Source organism: Rhinolophus ferrumequinum, chromosome 2 (assembly GCF_004115265.2).
Source record: "Rhinolophus ferrumequinum isolate MPI-CBG mRhiFer1 chromosome 2, mRhiFer1_v1.p, whole genome shotgun sequence".
In the NCBI taxonomy this organism is placed as follows: Eukaryota; Metazoa; Chordata; class Mammalia; order Chiroptera; family Rhinolophidae; genus Rhinolophus; species Rhinolophus ferrumequinum.
Window position 1 is genome coordinate 40,660,503 of NC_046285.1, and position 21,566 is coordinate 40,682,068.

General features: G+C 43.7%; 1 protein-coding gene across 3 annotated transcripts; it reads left to right on the forward strand.

Annotated features, from left to right (window-relative positions):
* Positions 1-281: 281 nt before the first annotated feature.
* Positions 282-9,689, forward strand: TIGIT (T cell immunoreceptor with Ig and ITIM domains). Of its 3 annotated transcripts, none has more exons than XM_033089668.1 (4): positions 282-424; positions 1,424-1,753; positions 3,907-4,007; positions 9,361-9,689. In XM_033089668.1, the coding sequence occupies exons 1-4, from the start codon at positions 361-363 to the stop codon at positions 9,595-9,597; spliced, it is 732 nt and encodes a 243-aa protein (XP_032945559.1). In that variant the 5' UTR covers positions 282-360; the 3' UTR covers positions 9,598-9,689. The 3 variants fall into 3 exon arrangements, with proteins under 3 accessions (XP_032945559.1, XP_032945568.1, XP_032945577.1); XM_033089677.1 differs by having other exon boundaries at positions 1,427-1,753; XM_033089686.1 differs by having other exon boundaries at positions 1,523-1,753.
* The last annotated feature ends 11,877 nt before the right edge of the window (positions 9,690-21,566 follow it).

Below are 21,566 nucleotides of genomic sequence, written 5' to 3' on the forward strand. Positions count from 1 at the left end.
TACAGAATCTTGGCCATGACACAGATGCCTTGAGCTGATTAGATGAAGGCTGATTTAAAAAGGAGGGCAGTAAGAGAACTTAAAACAGTAGATTGACTAATAGTAATCCAAAGACCAGTGTAGTGTATTTCTAACCACTTCTTTGCTTATTTTTCAATGTGTTTCCTTCACGGTCTTTCTTGTGGCTCACCCTGTGCAGTTTGTGTACTTGTTGAGAGCTTTATCTTTGTTTTTGCTGAACTCAGTTTTTCCGAGACCCTTTCTCCTCATAGGCTCAGTTTCACCCTGCCAACTGCAGTCGGCCAGTTTCGGTGGCAGAAGAGGCCACATCTGCTTCCTGGAGGCCCTCTGGGCAGAAGCATGCAGTGGTGTCTCCTCCTGATCTGGGCCCAGGGGCTGAGGCAGGCTCCCCTCCTTGCCTCAGGTAAGAACTGAAAAATCTATCCTGGAACCTAAGGCAGAGGGAGAGCAGGGAGGAGGAAAGGGAGGCTGGGAGTGAATGCTACACCTGTCTGTGGGAAGGAAACCACAGTTTTCAGAGTCCTGTGGAGTTCTCTCCTCTGAAAAGGAGGCGCAGTCCTGTTTTGGGTGGCAGATGAAGGATTTGGGGTTCAGGGTGCCTGGTAGGCCAACCCAAGAAAAGAAGCAGGGAGAGAGAAAGGGACGAAGGAGGAGGAATGATCAGTTTGCTTGTATAAGTTCACTCCTGCTCCATTGTCCTTTCTTAATGTCCTGGAGGAAACTTCCAGAAAAACATTGTACACTTTCTGTTGATCAAAATGTCTTCTTCACAGATTCTAGAGATTTTACCATCATTGATTGAATTTATGTTAAGTCGATCTCTTTCTGTATTAAAAGGGGACACAAGTATTTAAAAACTGTAGTATAAATTAATTTTTATGTTGCTTTCTGAACCATCTGAGGGTGGAGCAGTGCCCAGGGGTGCTGGGGGTGGTAAGTACTGAAAGGGTGGTTTATCTTGAAGAAACAGTTTCTCTCTAATGCTCCTTTCCTTTGGATTTCATGGCTTTCTGGAAGGGTTTTCTGTTTGATTACCCCAAACAGTAATCAACCAAACAGCCAGATTTTATTTCAAATAATAATGTTTCCAGCCCAGAACTAGGATGCTGGAAAATGCAATAAAACAGAAGCAGTGGCTGACAGGGTTTATATTCGAGGTAGGGAGAAAAATAAGCATATGAAAATAGTCCATGAGCTGGGCTACATTATAGCAGCATACCCTGAGAGGATGGAGGGCTACACCATGCAGCAATTATAGTCTACGTGGGGGACTGGCGGGAGGGACTGGGAGACTGTCATTCCAAAAATCAGTTCTGGCTTTAGAGCCCCTTGGAATTTCTAGGGGAAGGTTCAAGGCCAGCTATTGACCCAGGACTCATGCAAGCTTTCTCCTCTTCCATAGCAGCTGTGACAGGCAGAATAGTAACCGCGGGGAACATTTCTGCAGAGGAAGGTGGCTCTGTCACCTTACAATGTCACCTCTCCTCCACCACTGCCACAGTCACTCAGGTCAACTGGGAGCAGCAGAACCAACTTCTGGCCATTCATCATTCTCAAAAGGGGTGGCATGTCGTCCCAGCCTTCAGGAAGCGACTGGTCCCTAGCCCCAACCTGGGCCTCACCCTCCGGTCGCTGACCATGAACGACACCGGGGAGTACTTCTGCATCTATCACACCTTTCCTGATGGGATTTACAAAGGGAGATTCTTCCTGAAGGTCCTCCAAAGTTCAGGTACGCCCTCTGCAGCAGAAAGGTTGATGACCGTCGTCCTCTAGGATAGAAAATGTGTACCTGCCGAACACTGGGGAGCAGAGTCTTCCACCCTGTCTCACATTCATAGTACTTTTTAAATAATGCTGATGCCAGCCAGCACCTTATCCCAGACCAATCCAATCGGACTCTCTACGTGCAGAGCCTGGTGGTTCAAATTGTGCAGCCAGGATTGAGAACAACACTTTTGGGTATCAGAAGGACCTCTATGTGTATTTACTAGGAAGACCGGTTGATAAGGTCATCTGGGAAATATTCTCATTTATTAGTTTAGCATCAATCACGCGAATTAGAATTAGCTCCTAAGTTTATAAAGGATTAGAGCTGGTTAAAAACAAAGCTATGTGCTAAGTATAAATGTATCATAATTTACATTTGTGTGTGCTTCCTAGTTTTCAGAATGCTCTCATATTCATTATCCACCTAGACACTTAACCCAGGTCTCTGGAAGGTGGGAAAGGGTTATTATCATATCTGAGAGACAGTACAGCAGAGTGGTTACGAGCTCAGAATGATGCCAGACAGCCTAGGTCCAAAACCTGGTGCTGCTGTTGACCTCAGATAAGATTACTTAGCTCCTCTGTATATGGGTGTCCTCATCTGTGAAATGAGGGTAGATGTAAGACCCTATGAGGTGTTCATGTCGGACTGAATTACTTACTACAAGAAAATGCCCTTAGAACAGCACCTGGAATGGGTAAGTCCTAAGTAAGTGTTAGCTGTGAATACCATGCATACCTGACTGATGGAGGTGGGAGCTGAGGCTTGGACTTGCTCAGAGCGTTAGAGCTGGTTTTAACACAGGCGTTCTGGTTCCTCTAAACGACACCCTCAGGACTTCTATTCACTGCCGTCAGTTGTGTTGGAGGTTAAGTTTTATGAGTGAGCAAAATATGTGAAACTGAGAAGATAAAAGTTTGCCTTAAAGTTTCTTTTCAAGTGTAACCTCTTGGGTGGTCCCGACACAGGCCAAGGCTGCATGTGGGGAAGAGCCTGCATGCTTTTCTGGTTCTGTGCACAGTCTCTCTGCAGCCCCACTGACCCCCTGCAACTGTGCCGTCCATGACACAGAGCTCTCCATCTGCCCTCTTTCCCACCGTGGCCAAGTCAGGGCACTGAGTCTTCAGGGCCGAAGGAACACGTTCTGGGGGTTTGGGCTCCCTCCCCTCCCCGTCCTGGTACCACGTGGGGACAACGGGCTCTGCCCTTGTCCTAAGAGACTGCATTCCTTAGCCACCTTCTTGGCAGTTTAAGCCCTTAGTTAGAAGGAAGAGAGCATGGCCTCTGCTAGACCCTTCTCCTTTCAAGACTTCCCTGGACACCGGGTTGTGCCCCAGCTCCTGGGAAGGAGGTAGAGATGAGATGAAGCAGGCCAGAAACCCTTCCACCTATAGCATAGCACACATCTGGGCAATTGTCCTATTTCTCTCACTTTCTCCTTGGATCGACTCTCACTCATCTCTTCAAAACTTCCTTCCTGCCTCTTCCTCCTTCCAGTTACATTTTATGTCTTAATAGAAATTCACTTGTTCATTCTTTAATTCATACCACAAATATTTATTAAGTCCCTGCTATGTGCCAGGTGCTAGGAAACAGCAAATGAGAAAACTCCAGAATCTTGTTCCCTCTGGGGTCTCACAGCCTAGGTGGGATAAGTGTTAGAGGCTTAAGCAGAAAGGTCATTTCTTTCTTTACTTTTTTTGTACTTTAATTTTATTTTAATCTTTAATTAAATTTGTTTTACCGGTATGATTATAAATACGAAGTTTAATAAAAGCAAGTTGTTCATTTTTCTGTTTTTTTTCCCCCCTCCTGGATGTTATCATGTGTTTCATTTCATGATTATCACTAAAAGTGATTCTGTCACACAGAGGAAGAGCGTGTCAAAGTGGTCTGCTCTGGTGTCAAATGTGTGATGTACACCAGTGCTTGAAAGGTCAGTGTTTCCTGGTGGGACAGGCAGAGGCTCTACTTTCTAATGAGCTAGGCTTAGAGACTCCAATCCTGTGGTTGGAGAAAGGGGTGGTCAACCCCCACCTCCGTGCCTTCCCTGGGGAGTGGTTGCCCTTGGCTTCTGGCCTCAGCCCACTCCCTTTATTTTGTCCTCCCTCTAGCATCTGAGCACAGCCCTGGCTTCCAGATGCCATTGCTCGGAGTCTCACTGCTGGTGGCCATCTGCATAACAGTCATCGTGGTGGTTGCATTGGCTAGAAAGGTAATTACTCTGGCTGCCCAGCTCAGTCATGGGCACCCCACCCCTGCCATCCTGCTCCTTCCAGATCTTCTTTCTGTCCAGAGAGAGACCTAGATGTGATCTCCCCCACTGTTCTCTGTGCCTTTTTCATGGTCCTTGTTCAGCTCTTTAGTGAAGTTGTTTATGCTCCTCTTCTGTCCCTTCCATGTCTGGGAGCTCCTGAAAGGTGGGACCTGTCCCCTCCCCATCTTGCTGTCACCTACAATTCCTACTTCCTGCCTGTCCCTTAAGCCACTCCCCTGGGCATCTGATGCATCCTGGGCATCTACTCTGCGCTAGGGAGTTTTGTACATTAACTCATTGAATTTAGCAGTCCTTCAGTCGTTCTGGGCTACCCAGCACTTCTGTTAGATTAGAAATAAAGGAGGATCAGTGTGGGGACAGAGCCCCAGAGAGCAGTTTCCAGGCTCTCGGCCTCACGTGGAAAGGTGCTGCCTCAGTTAGTAAATGGCCATCAACTGTGATTGGATGGCCATCAGCTGTGGCTAGGTGGCCGTCAGCTGTAACCAGTGAGCCATTGGCCACTAATACAACTGCCGTGACTATGCTAGCAGCAAATGGGGGCTAGCAAGAAGATGGTGGCTGAGCTAGCAAGAGCGGATTGCAGTTGGCAGGGCGATTGCAGCTAGCAAGTGGGTTTAGTTGGTTGCAGATTGCAGAGAAGTGGACGGCAGATTGCAGATAGTGTGGCTCCTGCTTCCTGTGTCTCCAACCCAGCCGCCAGCGAGGATATAGTGGTATGACTCCCCCATCTATGGCTCCGTGGGTGTTTCTTTTTGGCTTCACCATATCCTGCATTCTTATGTGGGGAGCGGGAGCTGATACCCTGCCTGACACCCTGCCTGACACATGGCGCAGCAAGCAGGGTCCACCGCATGACAATCAGACATCCCTCTTTTCCTGTCAAGACCCTGGTATAGGAGACTTGCCCAAGCCTCGAATCCAGCCTTCTTTGAAGTTCCGTCTCTCTTACAGTTAGGTCCAGTGCCTGGTCTTCAGTACTGAAGAGAAGTGCTTCTTTAAATGCTGCCAAGGAAAGCCTTTGACTCTCACAGATTGCTTTCAGTTGCTGATAGACCTGTCATTTTCTCTCATTAGTGCACCAGAAAAATTTAGCAAAAGTCACCCAATCCCACAATCCTAATAATCGCTACTCACCCCCTACTTCTCAATGTCAGAGTTGTTGCATCCGCTCATAGTCTCCTTCCATCTGTGTCCTGTCCCATTTCACCACCCATGGTAGAGTCTGTATTCCCTTCCAGCTGGTGAGGGATTTCCTTCCACATCCCATCTAGGGCCATTCCCAGGAGCAACTGTTTTAGATCAGGTTGCTGGAAATAGAGACTGACATGTGAATTCTGGTGACAGGACTTATTGGGATAGCCTCTCAGATGAAGGATAGTGAAGGAAGTAGGATAAGGCTAAGGGAAGAAAGCTCAGTATGATGTCATCTTAGCTGGAGACTTGGTTAAAGCAAGAATTGTATGCAGAGTAGGTTGCACCTGGGGGCAAGGAGCTGACCACTTAAAAACCCCCCTCAGTCAGTCATTGGCTGCTGGCTGCTCACCAGGGAGGGCCCAAGAACAGTTCTCCAGAGAAGGGTCAGCTGTGAGCCGCTCACAGCCTATACTCCCAGGGTCTAGGGCAGGGGTGTCCAAACTGCGGCCCACGGGCCAACTGCGGCCCGCGACCCATTTTTTATTGGCCCACAGCAAATTCCAAAAATATATTTAGTTTACTTAAATAAACCAGGTGAGGCAATACGTACTTCACCTCGAGTGAGTGGCCCGGCTGTTTGTGTATTTTACCGCATATGGCCCTTGGTGAAAAAAGTTTGGACACCCCTGGTCTAGGGGCTGGGAGCACTAGGAGGAGCGGACCTGAGCAGAGCACCAGAGCACTCCTACAGATCCCAAGAGTCAGTAGATTGCAGTATTTAGGAGCATGGCCTTTGGAATCAGACAGACCTAGGCTTGGATCCTGGCTCTACCACTCGAATAGCTGTGTCACCTGACCTTGGTAAGCCTCAGCTCCTTCATCTGTAAATTGGGAATAATTATGGTGCTGTCCTCATAGGGGTTGACTTAAGTCAAATAATTCAAGTGAGGCACTTGGCACTTTTCCTGGCATGTATTTATAACAATTATTCTTATAAATATGTTCTTATAATTATTATAACTATTATTTATCATAGCACCTCATAACACGTGGTGTTCAATAAATATTTATATTGCATGGATCGATGATGGCTAAACGAATGAATATTATTTGCTAAGCAGCTATTGGCAAGTGTCCCCAGGGGATCTTCTGTGAGGTAAAGGAGAGAAGGTCTGTCCAGCTCTGGGACAATGACTGCCAACCCCGCTGTCCGTGCTCCTCAGACTCTTCAAGAAGGCAGTGTTTATCCCAGCAGTGTATGAATCCCAGACTTGTTTTTCACACTGATTACAAGTACAGAGTGGCCCGTGCAGGGCGGAATGCCAACGGGACAGCTGAGTGACCCAGCTCAGGCATATTTACACTTCCCAGAGGACTTTTGGAAGCCGAAAGAGTCCTAAGACTCAAAGGCAAGGGTGGCTCATCTAAGAATGGGGACAAGAACACACCAGCACCAAAGGTCACATTGGTTCTTTGAGAACGAATTGGGTATCGATATTTTAGGAATGGATTGGGTTGTGATTGACAGGGGATGTCGCACTTCCTTCAAGCACAGCATCAGCATGACCTATGATCACCACTTTTTTTCTTCATACTTTTGGTAGATAAGGTACAGCCACTTCTACTGAAAAGGAATGAATGAAACAGTACGGAAGGGATACTACCTGACTAATGTGTGTGCTTCTGAGACTATGGCCTCTCCCCAGGCCCGTCTTCTTAGGGCCTGCATTTTTCACATTTGTTCAGGGTGTACATCCATGAAGCCCCACCCACCTTCCCTCTCAGCCCCCTGTATATTTATGCACTGCTGAGCTTGATGGTAGCCAATAAGGGTGCTGCTGTTTCTTATCCTGGAAGCAGTGGGGGAGAGCGGAATGCAATTTAGTTTGTTTGTTGTTATTTTCCAAGCCTGCATGTGGCTCTGTGTAATTCTGTCATTCAGACCTATAGTGGGGGTGAGCAACCTGCTTTAGAGCAGTGTCCAGTAAGGCTGAGAGGTTGTCATCTTTGCATTGAGTGATATTAAGCATTTCTTCTGCTATCCTGTGTGTGCCTGCTGTGTTTTGATTTCCTCGCCTTTGCACAACGCTCACCTATGATGCTCTCATATTAATGTGATGGCTGACTTCACATCCTTGATTTTCCCAGATTTCACTGTTCTGGCCTATTGTCTCACAAGTGCAATTGTAGCTTTCTGACCATGAGTCCCTACTTTGATTTGGAAAATCTGGTTCTTTTGGTATGGGGCTGTAGAAGAATGTGTGTGTGTGTGTGTGTGTGTGTGTGTGTGTGTGTGTGTGTGCATTTCAGTCCTAAGACATATATGGAGCATCTGTTATGGGCCCTGAGGTTACAAAGAGGAACATAGTACAGAACCTTCCCTCAAGGAGCAGACAGTTTGGAGAAGACTGAGGGTAAACAAGGACGTTCCAGACAGCATGCCGTACTACAACAGAGAACATCCAGGATCATATTCTGGCACATGGGAAAAACGTAGCTCTCCAGGAAGAGAAGCCTTCTTAGACAGCGTGCTCTGGAGCTGAGTCTGGAGGACTCAGTAGACAACTTTTCAGGGAGCTATAGGGAATGGACAATGGGTGCAGCATATACAAAACTGGAGAGGCAGGAAACAATGCCTGGCATTCTAGAAACTGTAAGATGAGAGGCAGCCTGGCTGAGGACAAAGAGCATGGCCTGAAGTCAGACGAACCCAAGTGAGAGTTAGATTTGTCCTGGGGAGTTAGATTTGTCCTGGGGCGAGCAACTGCCTGCCGGTGCTTATTAGCTCATTGAAAACAGAAACTTCAATGGGCGGGAGGGGCGGGGGTGGGAGGAGTGGGGGGGTGAGAAGCTAGCCCAGTCCGGGCTCATGGGAGAATCTCAAGCAGTGGGAGCTTTCTGGCCTCAGGCCCATCCCACACGTTGGGGAAGCACTGCAGGACATGGAGCTGCAAAGGTGACTGTGACCACATCACAAAAGGCATTTTGGGGGGCATCACACACAGTCCTCTGTGGGGAATGCAGTTAAAGTATGGGCTTCCCCCCCAGAAGAATGCACAATGGTTCTTAAATAAGTAAGCAGTTTTTACAAATCCCCTAAAGTCCTCCTGTGGCTCCTGTAAACGATGGGAGCCATCGAAGGGGTTTAGGCAGAAGCATGGCATGATCCAAGTTTCCTTTTTGAAGGATCACTTTGCTGGGGGCTACATGGGAGTTGGATTAGAGATGTAAGGGACTCCAGAGGCGGGTGAGTATGGAGGTACAGGTGAGAGATAAGACATGGAAGTAGGCATGGAAAAGAGGGAATAAACTTCAGAGCTGCTGAGGAGTAAAATTGGATGGGCTTTATGGACAATTGGAGTTTAACATTAGCCTGCAGGTTTCTGATCAGATGGTGTGATAAAGCAGGACAGAGACTGTGGGCGCAGGAACAGTTTGTGGAGGAGGGAATTTGATGGGCCGTTTTGAGACCGGTTGAGTCTGGGTTTGCTGTGCGTCCTCAGGTGGCCATGCCCAGTTCCCAGGTGGACGTCTGGGTCTGGAGCGCAGGGCAAGAACCTCGGGCAGATTTGGATAGAGATTTGGGAATCCTGAGAGGAAAGAGGGTGATTGTGGGTGTGCATTTGGATGAAGTGACTTAGAGAGAGTGTTGAATGTGAAAAAGCAGTTGGCGGAACCCTGGGAAAACCCTTCATTTGGGGAGCTGATATGTGAGCAGAAAAAAAAAAGGAGGGAGGGTTCAAGGAGGAGGAAGAGAACCAGGAGAGAGTGACACCATGGAATTTGGGGAAAGAAAGTTTAGAAAAGGAAGAGGTCAACAACATCAGGAGCGGTAAAGAGTAAAGGAGCAGGGGAAGCGGCCTCCCTAGGCTTAGCTACTGGAAAGGAATGAAGTTCGGGGCATGTTGCATGTGTCAGTGGGATGGTTAGCACTGAAATCTAGCTGTGACGAGGTTGAGAAATTAAGGGTGAAGGAATTGCTCCTCCTAAGAACACAACTTTGCTTCTGTGTGTGTGTGTGCGTGTGTGCGTGTGTGTGTGTGTGTGTGTGTGTGTAAGAAAGGAAAAGAGAGGTCTTTATAATTATGCAGTATCTTGGGGAGTAACTTTTGAACAACATCTCTACATACTGACTTTGTAGTTTGTTTGTTTTTAGAAGAAACTTCTCCGAATCCACTCTGCAGCAAGTGGCCTCAGGAGGACGCCATCTGAGCAGGAGGAACGGGATCCCCCTGCGCTGTCGTCCCACGGGAGCTGTGTCCAGGCAGAAGCTGTGCCTGCCAGCCTCTGCCAAGAGCAGAGGGCAGACGACTATGCCGAGCCCCACGACTACTTCAATGTCCTGAGTTACAGGAGCCTTGGGGGCTTCAGCTGCCCAGCAGAGACTGGTTAGCTCCCAGAGGCGTCTTCGGAGAGACACAGGCTGTGTTTGCTGTTACGGAGGGATGGATAGGCACTCTCCTCACTGCTGTGTGTGTGTGTGTGTGTGTGTGTGTGTGGGGGGGGGTGTTCGGTTGCGTGAATGAATGTCACCCCCTTCTCTGTCTGTGTCTCCTGTACCCTTGCCTCCCGTTCCATTGTGGCAAACCCAGGGTGAGCCGCTTGGGTCTGGGTTATGAAGGCAACGTTAAAAAAAGAAACACACCGACCTGGTTTTGAATCTGGCAGTTGAGCTGCTTCCGTGGCTCTGAGCAATGCATTCCTCCTTACAGCCCCGGGCAGAGGGTTCGGGCTACAGGGTTTTGTGGTGGCTGGTGGCGATGGTATGACTGCAGAGCCACACTCATCTTATTTCTCGTTGCCATTTTCATCAACCTTCACGGCTTCAGGGCATTCTATGAATAACGCATGGCACCGGCTTGTGCGGGGACGAGGAAACCATGGTCTCCAGTCTCAGTCCTTTAAGAACTTACAGTGAAGTGGGGAGACAATGCTGACGTGGAAAGTTAGTACGGAGATAAGGACAGGAGACGTGTTTGGGAAGAGAGGTCGGTTCGGTGTGAGGTGGTCGGGGTAGGTTTACCTGTAGTGAAGTGGCCTAGGGGGGAGCAGGGGACAGTGAGGCTGGTCTGGTGAGAACTGGAGCTTTGTCCAGGGAACTAGCAGAAACTAACGTTGGGAGTGAAGTCCCCACAAGGAAGAGCCAGGTGCCAAGGGTCCCCAGGAGACTTCAGATCTTATTTTCTGGGCAGGCGTTTCAAGTCTCTTTTTGTTGGATATACTCAGAATCCAGCGATGGCCTGATACGGGGGATTGTAGGTTCTTCCAGCCATGTGTGGGGGAAGCCACAGAAATAGTGTATGTGTGGGGACTGCATCGGAGCCCGTGGGCCGTGACTCACCGATTCTCTATCAATCCAGCACTGAGCCTTTGAATAAAGAATCTGTTTCCCACTAAAAGGAAAACCTAAATTTAAAAAATAAGGATTCTTCCTTTGAAAGAAATAAAAAGAAAGTGAGAGAGGGTTTTAAAAAATTGTACACCCTCAAACTAGTTTCTGTGACCCCTTAAATTCAGCCCTGATTTCTTAGTGCTGGGGTTAGGGTGGCATCTGAGCTGCTCATTTCTGTTTAAGTGACATTTACGCTTTTATCCTCCCACCATCTCTCTTAGAGGAATGAGGAAGGAGGTTGGTTACAGGTGGCTGAGTTTTTTCTTTTTTTTCACGGGCATAGGAGCTGAGAGAAAATGTGAAGCAAGGCTGTCTCTTGCCAACCGTTAGAATAAAACATTGCCCTGCTCTCTAAGAATTAGACCGGTTGAGCAAGAAGGCAATTCAACTCCTCCTCCTCCTTGGATTTTTATGTTTCTCCCTTTTCTACCAAACAGGTGTGTAGTTAGGAGCAATGAGCTGACATCTGCCCAGAGTGCCAACTTTTTCTGAAGAAAGATATCCATGCAAAATGTTCTTATTTGCTATGGCAGTTCACAGCAGTTTTCTTACAAAACGAGTGCAAATTGGTTGGGAGTATAACGCAGAATTGGAAATGAATTAAGAGGTAATGAGAAAAAGGGAGTAGAGTTTTGATTTGATGGCGATGTATGTCGGGCTGAGGTAGACTGAGAGTTGGGTGTTATTTAACATGATTATGGTAACTGGGAAACATTTACAAATACCATTTGGATGGTGATAAAAATACAGAAGGACCCATAGATTTTGCAAATGGGTCAGGTTACTAAAATGAGATTGAATTCAACAGAAAATAAATTTTAAAATGGAATTCAATGAACTAGATTTTCCTTAGAGAACCAGAGGAGACCATCTTGTCAAAGCCAGATTCCCGGGGACGTGCACAGTCCTGTGCAGCAGCCTTTCTCTGCCTAAGCTATTGAGCACGTGCTTAGTCTGACTGAGATGTGCTGTGCTGTAAGTGTAAGACACACATCAGATTCTGAAGACTTCACATGAACAATAAGAATGTAAACTATCACCTAGTAACTTAAAAATATTGATTACATGTCAAAATGGTATTTTGAGTATACTGGGTTAAATAAAATATATTATTACAATTTCACCTTTTTTTTTTCTTACTCTCTTAGTGAGACCACGGAATAATCTAAAATTGCCTATGCGACTCCCATTATATTTTTATTGGACCATGTAGCTCTAGACTCTAAACCCAAGCCAAGACTCCAGACACCCACCCTGGGGAGGGTGTCTATCTCTGACTGGGGGTCTCTGTTTCTCTCTCATTCAAAATAGGATTTGGGAAGGCTTTCTCCTCTTATTATAGCTTTCAAGAAATATATAGGAAAGAATCACAGGGGAGATTGAGGTAAGGGACCACTAAGTGCAGACAGGAAGAGACCCTAAGCTCTCTTGGAATCCCTCTTGGATTCTCTGACAGGAGGAATCATTGAATGAGAGGTCAGAGAGAAGTAAATTTACTGATTCCTTACCCCTTATGATTCCACATTTTAAGCCTGGACATACAGAGTCTGATCTATAATCCAAAGAATTATGCTGAACAAATATGAGAAATTTTGAGTCATGGAGTTTGAGGTAATCTTTATGAATGGAAAAGGCCTTCCCATGCAATTTTTTTTAAAACATTTTTTTAAAAAATTAGTTTCAGGTGATTTTATTTCATGACTTGTCCCTTCTTAGCCACTGAGCCCCTGGAAATGAGTCATCACACACACTCAGTTCTCAGAGATTCCATCAGTGGTGCGCGGGATGGGCTGCATGTGAATGGCCGTGTTCTCCTGGGCATACCCTCCCCCACGAGGAGGAGGGATGAGCAGCAGGCCGTGGCTGCCAGCTGTGGGGTGTGAGCTTTGTTCAGTCTTCTGCTTCTACCTAGTCTTTCTTTAAGGCTGTAGCTAGTAATCCCCACCTCTTCCCCACAGCACACCTGTCAGGAGGCCCAGGAGAGCCTTATGTATGCAAGAGCTTGAGCTTTCTGGAAGTCTGAACTATATACTTTGATGTGTCAGAGAATTTACTAGAGAGTCAAGGACATACACCATCCAACAGAACTTCCTGTGATGATGGAACTGCTCTGTCTGCGCCATCCAATATGGCAGCCACTGGCCACACATGGTTATCAAACCTTGAAAAGTGACGAATGCGACTAAGAAACTGAATTTAAAATTTTATTTAATTTTAATTAAACCTAAGTGTAAGTAGTGAGTGACATGTGACTGGTGGCTAGTATATTAGATATCACAATTCTAGTAATGGCCTTGCATACGAAGAAAACACAGAGAGGTGTGTGTATAGGTCATGTTTCTTTCTGGCGGTAGCCCTTTCAAATACGTAACATCTGTAGAGATGAGCTTCTTAGTATAACAGAGCTGTCATTGTCTTCAGTCTCCATAGTTGTGTTTACAATTAAGTTGATTTCAAGACAGGGAGGCTTAATTCATAAATGATTCATCCGTTCCAGGTGGGCAGAGTAGTGAAAGATTTTGCAGTTGAAATACTAGGCAAGCGGTGGGAGAACTGTCTTCACTTTGCACCCCGCAGTGCCGGGGTGCTGCCCTCAGAAGGTCACCTGGGGAGCAGGCAGTACACTTCGTGGTCAGCTACTGAGCGTCAGCAAAGCATCACCCAGTATATTAATGTCTTTATTTAACCTGTTAATTTCATAGAATTACTTGCACTTTGTACTTGCATTTTTGTTTTTAAATTTACTTTTACTTATTTTTATTTTATAATTCTGATAAGAGCTATAAACATAATAGTTTTACCTAGTTTTATGTTGGAGCATATTTAAGAAAGAGTATAATAAAAATAATTATACATTATTTCTAAACATTATAATAAAAATAATCACAGACCTTTCCTATGCGGGGCAGTCTGTGAGAAGTACTTTTTTTTTTTTTTCCTTTGTAGAGGTATATACATTACTCAAATGTGAGAAATACCAGCATGGTGTACATATCACTGTATTTCAGAAAACTTGACTTCAAGTGCTAGTTTATTGTTGTATATTGGGAAAAACACATATTTCTGAACCTCTGTTTCTATAAACTAGTGTAACAATAACTACTTCACAATGTTTGACAGGGTAATTGTGAGGATGGATAAAGTAAATGAAAGAGAACTTTATAAACTGGTAAGTACCATATGAATAGCCCATGTAACATTTACTATTATTATAGCCTGTGTATAAACCACACCACAATATTTCAACAGGCAGAGAAGAAGCCTCAAGAGCGTGGGGATGGTGCCCAGAGAGATCAAAGACTTTGGGCGAAGTTGCCTGGCATTGCTAAGATGTTGCCAAATCAAATAGGGACAGATCACGCATCCTGAAAATGTCTTCTTCCTCTTTATTTTCTACTTCCTAGAATACCGGATGAACTTAGGGGTTCAGTGACTGAGCTGCAAGAAGTCAATATTTAAATTCACGGAGATCACCTTTCAACCCAGCGTTCTCCTTAAGACTGTCCCCATTCCAAGCCCAGGCCTAGGTAGCTTTGTGTTCCTCACACTGGTGAAAATGTTTGTCTGTGCTCACCTCCTCCAACCCAAAGCCTGCACGTCCTTGAGTCCCCAAACTAGACTGCTTACCCGTTGGACCCTTTCTTGATTTACCCTGCTCATCAATCTTTGTTAGTTTATAAACTCCCATGACAATGAGAGTTTGAATAGCACAATCTAGCTCGTGATTTTATACGAATCTTTATGTCTAGTTGTTAGATTTTAAGGCTTCCTGGGGCTGAAACAATTTGCTCCATTCGTTTCATACACTGCATAATGTTGAGTGAAATATAGATGCTTACTGAAGACTTAGCAAATCTAATTCACCAGGGACAAATGAGATGTAAGTCTTCTTCATCACACTAGCAATTGCTGTGAGAATGATGTTAGTGAGGCCTTCTGGGTATGGTCGCATATGAGAAAGGGTCTATGTAGTAAATAGAGGAGTCCCTTAGAGGTCTCTAAAGGCATCCAATGGGGCCATATTTTGAGCCATGAACTTTCCTTGGATACAAAGATATAAGGATAGATGGGCATAGAGTTATATGGGATTGGTGATTTCCACAAGAGGCATATAGATACCGATTTGCATGTGAGGAAGAAAAGAAAAGATGAATGGTTTAGATAGCAGTAAATGAGCCATGTGGTCATTTGTGAGGTTTGGACAGAAGAAGGAAAATGTCCAAATTTGTCTCATGTTTCCCTGAAGTGACCTAGCATCATCAGTCCTGGAATTCCTATTTCTTGTAACAAGAAGACTGATATATTGAGCATCTTTCTTGCTTTTTCGGCACGGTTCTCATTTTGGATAATCTCAGACTAGACATAGACTACAGTGTGTGAAAGGATGTGGAGAACTGCCTCAAACAGAAAAATTGCCACAATATAAAGAAGACACAATAAGAAACCAAGAGAAGAGTTTTTTTTTTTAATTATTCCTTCATATTCAAACTTCACAAACAGTGTGAACTTGTACAATACCTCGGAAAGTGAAACTTACAAAAAAAGTGCTGGTAACATTTAAAAAAAAAAACAACAAAAACCCCAAAAAACAAACATCATTCTTAGCAACATCAATTACTCTTCCACACAAAACAGAAACCTTGTAAAATTTATTTTCGTATTTTTAAGGCGTAATACTTCCGTATAAAGTATATGCAAGAGATAAAACTTCACAGTATTCCAAAATGTCACAATAATAATAATAATATAATAGTATAATGAAGCGCTACAGTTAATTTTTCTTTTTTTGAATGTTTTTTTTCCTGTTTAAATAACAAATACAAGTCACAGGTAAATATACGTGAGAAAAATACGAGGCTAATATTAAATGGCAGGTAAGGATACTGTCACTGTAAGAAAAAACTGGCAGGATGTGTGTATTTAGTCTATATTTTAAAGCACTTGATAGAAAAGGCGTATGCAAGGTTTTTCAAAAACAATTTTTTGTTTGTTTGATAACTGACAACAATTTAAGAGTATAATGAGGAAAAAAAAAAAAAGGAACAAACTCCCTCTCAAAACTATTGACCTGCTCATCCCAAACCATGTATATATACTGATGGATGGGTGTGTGTGTTTGTGTTTACATGGGTTTATCTGGTACACAGAATGGTACAAGCAGTGTTCCATGCCCACCTGTAATGATCAGAGGGTATAGTCTCTGCAGTCATTGAGCCCAGGTTCCTCTTGGGAAATTATTCTTTCAATTAAAGCTCTCTTTTTCCTTGCGTCTACCTCTTTCCAAACTCTTCCCCAATTCCCAGGTCTTCTGTCTGAAAAGATAATCTGGATAGGAAAGTGGCCCTCCCTTCAAAATTCACTGGGAAATAGAAACTGCTTAAACAGTGACACACACACAGACATTGAAAATACCACTTGGATGTATGGATATGTTTGTGCATATGTGTGCGTGCGTGTGCGTGTGTGTGTACAGTAGCAATTGCAAAAAAGGGACCATATTCCTTTCCATACTAACATACAATGTGATAAGAAACATTTCTGTGCAGGAAATCGGGTTTCTTCGAATCTTATCACAACACTGTGGCGGGAAAATCAGGAAATGGGTTCACCTTTCAGCAGTCACCACAGTAAACTTCACTGAGAACACACATGCCCAGCCGTCTGGTCTGTGCACATGTGAATGTTAACAGCTAGCCATTCAGCCAACAGGTAACAGAAAGACAGCAGATAGCAAAACACGTCAATAAGGTGCTCAAAGAAAAAAGTGGCGCCCACTCCTCGAATGGATGGCCACATTAAGGTGCTTCAAAAAAGTTTTTTTTTTTTTCTTTTCAGTTTTTATTTCAAACATTAAGAGACTACTGATTTACACATGGTAGTTCTGAGGCAGGCCAAGAGTTTTGAGACTTCTGACATCTTCCATTGAAAAGGGCTTTCACTGTAGTTGTTTTACTCAGTTTGTTGTGGGTCACTTGAATTTAAAAAAAATTATTGAATAGCCAAAAACTGAAATCAAATCAATAGGACTAAGAGAAAGAACAGGTGAAAGGGTATAGAACATCACTGCATTCCCATGGGATCAAGATGGTTTCGCCCATGTTTCCTCTTTCACCAACACTGTTCCTTTTTTTTCTTTGTTACAATCCATTCCTTGTGAACATACAGAAATGACCAGTCACTGCAAGTCGCTGTTTTTATTTTTTGTGATCTGTTGCAAGAGTCCAACCTTGTTTCCTCTGCTGCTGTTTGTGTAGCATCTGGATTTGTTGTGTGCATGTGTGTATATATGCACATATACACACCTATACATGTATAATATATACACTATATATGGATTTATATAGGAAGTGTGTATACATTTATACATAATATAGTGTATATTGTTTCAACTGGAGATAAACTGAACTGGGTTCAGACACTAGCACATGTTTATCCTTCCCCTGCTCCCTCTGTCCATTTTAAACAGTTGGGAGCTTTTATTTATTTTTTAAAGTGCATTTTCAATGCAGAATAACTGTAATCCACTGATTCCTTGGAAAACATTTTTGATGAGAAAAATCTGACGGTTCTCAGCCCCAGGCAAGAGAAACCTGGGTTTGGTCGTGCCAGGGGCTGACGTGGCAGTGCCAGGCTTGTGCCTGAGTGATCACTGGGCATTCTGGACTCTGGGCACCTTAGCAGCAGCAGCAGCAGCAGCAGCAGCACCTTTAGGAGAAGGCGGAGACAGGAGAGGACGAAGGAAGGAAAGCTCAGATGAGGAAGGATGAGTCTGGGGGTGAGTTTACAGGGCAGAAGTGTTAACTTTGTATGGATTCGTGCAGTTCCTGCTTGGCTTCAGCTAAGAGATGCCACCTAGTCTCCTCCTCACCAACTGACCCCAACCTGCCCACGTGCCCGCACGCTCCAGCATCACCCATGCGTGCTCACTCCTGTGTCATCTCCCTGTGGGTATGTGAGTGCCAGCATTGAGTAGGAATAAGGCACCAGAGAAATCAAAATGTTACAAAAAGATGCAAAACCTCAATTCAAAGAGCCTCTCTCACTGCTCCATTACAATATTGCATGTGATACCATTCATTTGTGTGTACGTAAGTGTGTTGAATGCAGGCTCTGAAAGGAACTCGAGGCCCTTCAGCACCAGAAATCTGTAGGAATGCACCCTTTGTCTACACACACCCACTCCCCCCACCCCTGTGCCCACCTCACGCCACACGCAAAAGCACCAAATCGGGAGAACAAGGCTACTTGCCACTGCTCACCTCATTTTTGATAAAAATCAAAGAAGTCTAGGAAATAGAGTTTTCAGGAATTACTCTAAGATCAAATGGGTTTACGTTGTCATGTGTCTGGTTACTTGATGCTCTAAGGGTCCAAAGGGCATTGTGAAGGGGTTGAAATGTTTGTGTTTAATGTTTAGGGGGAATGTGCTAAAACAAAATTATATCCCAAATGATGCCCAAGTCCTCCACTAACACTTCAACCTCCCCCAATTTTTTTTTTTTAAACACTGTAAAAAGGAAGAGGTTCATCTAACTACAAAAGGAAAAAAAATGAAGGCACATGATTTTATTCGGTCCCACAATCCTTAAGAAAAATGGCATTTTGCAAGTTTGTGTGTGTGTGTGTGTGTGTACTCGCATGAGAACACACACACGAAATGGGAGTCCCAGGGCCATTGGGGCAGTAGTCCAAAGGAAGTTGGAAAAGGAGAACAAGAGAATTTTGAGACAGAGAGAAAGAAAGGAGAAAGGAGGAAATGAAGGCCTCTCTTCAGCTTTCTGTCATTGACAGTCTCAAGATTTGGCTGCTTTAGGGTCCAGAACGGAATTCATTTGTCTTGGTCTAGAAAGTGCCCCCAGTTAAATATCTCCAGTTAATCATGTTACAGCTTTTGGTGTTTCCCTTTTCCCTTCCCTCCAGCCAAATGATTTTTTTTTTTTAAATCACAGTTTTAAAAAATTATTTTTTCAATGTTGAAAAAATATGGAAAAGCTATTGAACAGCCTTAGGGCACTCTGCGTCTCCATCTTCACAGTGAGCAGATGGATGGACAATCCACAGAATCCAGGAGGAGGCAGGCAAGATCCCTTGTGCTAGATGGTGCCTTGCCCGACCTTCCCCGGGGCTGGGGTGCCTTCACAGCACCCACAGCCATTTCCTTCATCTGGCTCCCTCCTCCCCCTGCCCCATCCATGGAATGTGAGCTGCTGAGAAAGGCAAAGCCATCCTGGAGAGCGGTGGTTACAGGAGGGTTTTGGAAGCCGAGGGTGGAGGCTATGAGAGGCTCTCTCCTCAGGCAGCTTAACCTCGGCAGCCTTGCCGCAGGATGGGAAAGCGTGGTTGCCCACTGAGAGGCTGAAGTCCCACTCACATTGACTGCATGAGACCTCAACTCTCAGGCTCACCACCTCTAAGCCTCTCTTTGCATCAGAGTTGGCCCCAGTCCTTAAGAAGGCAATGGTCCAAGACAGAGAGGCAGAGTCAGCTGGCTGTGTCATATAAAAAAGGGCTACGGGCAGTGGGATTTCAGAAACAAATTTAACTTTGGTTTTCCGACTTTTTCAAACCATAAAAATTAAAGCAGGGCTTCAGTGGCTTCGATCATCTGACTGCTGTTATATATTTTTTTTCTCATTTGGCAAGGCTAAGGCGTGGGGGAAGAGAAAAGGGGTTTCCATAATTGGTCGAAGACACAGGGTGTTAAAATGCTTCCACACTTAAACTCACAGTCCAGTGTTTTTGACATTTCATAAATAGCTTTTTTTCTCTAAAAAAAGAATAAAACAAGAACAATCCCTTTACTTACTCATCTGAAACAAAATAAACAGCAGTGGGTACAAACTTCTTCTTGTAACAATTACAAAAAACAACAATATAATCCCAACTTTTAACACGCATCTTGAATCAGTTATTTTTTTTTAACCTCAAAACTGCAGCATATCCTTAAGGGCAAACTTTTCGATTAGTTTTTTTCTTTTTTTTTTTTTAAATAATGTCTTCACCAAAAAAACAGTCTTGTACCAATAAAATGCATTCAAAAATAGAAAATATTACACAACAAAAATATGTATCCTTCCTTTCCAAAAAAGATTCTTCACAAAAAAATGTAGAAAAAATTCCAACAATTTTTTTTTCCTCTCCTAAACATTAACTTTCAGTCTAGGGCACAATTATTTATTGATTTAAATGTCTGTTTTTGCATAAAACATGGAAGATGCAAAACAATTACTGTATCAGGATTGTAAAGTTACATCCTCTCCCACCCCTACTCTTAAACAAAACAAAACCAGAAAAACCCAGCAAACATTCAACAAACTATATAGCCAGATGGCTAGGAAAACTATGTCTTTCCGTTCCCTGTGCATTTGTATGGGTTAACTGGCTCTGTTGGTATCTGGGAATGCTGAAGAAATGAGATCAAGTTGGAGAGAAGAGGTTGTTGAGCAACATCTGATGTTCTGAGTCATTTATAGGCTCCCATGTTACCGGCCTCTCCACTGCAAATCCTCACGGACAAAAGAATCACGTGAGGTAGGACATGCGCAGAGGATTCACCTGCGTCCATGCGTACTGTACACATACCTCTATACAAGCCATTTTCTCAATGATCGCACGTGTTTTTTGTTTTTTCTTTCTCAAAATGGAGCTCAAGTATAGGATATAAGCTAATGAAGAGCTCCAGTGGTATGAGGAAGGCTGGGGTGACTTCCTCCATAGCCGCTTCTCCCACATTTAACCTGTTTGGGCATTAATGGGAACAATGATAAGATCTCAGATCTCAAAAGAATGCCCTCTTTCCCCATCTCCATTGAACCCAGGTTTCTTCCATATTTTCAGTATTGTAGCTTAAATGATACAGTTTTCTAATTTGATGGCATTTCTCTTTTGTGTGGGAAGTATTTGGTATGTGTATTCAGTACAAATTGATTTTTTTTTTCATAGCTTTTGTTCCTGTTGCTTAGTGGGTTGCTGGTTTTTTCTTTGTGGTTTTTGTTTTGTTTTGTTTCTGCTTTTTTAAACAGTGAAATGTGTCCAATTTTGTTTCCAGTGCATTAAACAAATTTTAAATTAAAAGAAATAAAACGTTTCCCCCATCCTTCTAAAGGAAATGACTGATAAAAGTACAATATAATAAAATTAGGCATTGCCAAAAATATCATGATGTGCAACCTCAATTACATAAAAGAAAAACAAACAGACAAATAAGAATTATAGAACATAAGAATGAAGGAGCCAAGACTCTATAATCCCAACTATGGTATGATTAGCAAGCACTGGTTAAAAAACAGGTAAGGCTACTCTTAGATTTTTAACTCAACATAGTTAACCACTGCTCTTCTGTCTTTTCCTTCAACTCTTAATCTTTAACTCACTAGTTCTTTATATCTTTAAAATGAACAAATTTGTTTTTATATTTTTGGTCTACAGTAGAATTACATATTAATAATATAATAAAAAGATATTTCATGAACAGGTTGGTACTGCATCCATTATGGGGAAAATAGAAAAAAAGTACTCAAATAGACACAGCAAATGGACTCTAGTCTGATAAAAAGAACCACACATGTAATAGAAATTATAATCAGGGCAACAGATTAAACTGAAGACAGGTGTAGAAAGATATATTTTGGATAATACAAACTCCAGACAAGATATGCCCTAGAATTGTAGCCTCCAAACCTTTCCCATGATTTCCACCTTTCCATAGGATCACTCAAAATTCAAATGGAAATGGAAACAATGTAAAAATAAAGTGGACAGGTGGTTGAGCCAGCCAAAACTTCCAAGATATCTGAATTGACCGGTCAAGACCATGTGGATAGCACTCAAGAAACTGGTAGGCCATAGGGGAGTTGCGGATGGTATCTGTTTTTAATTTTGGAGGAGTTCCCAGTCCACTGATAAAGAGAGAAACCAAAGAACCAAATCATTCTTCTGGTAACACAGATGAGATGAAACATAATTCTGAT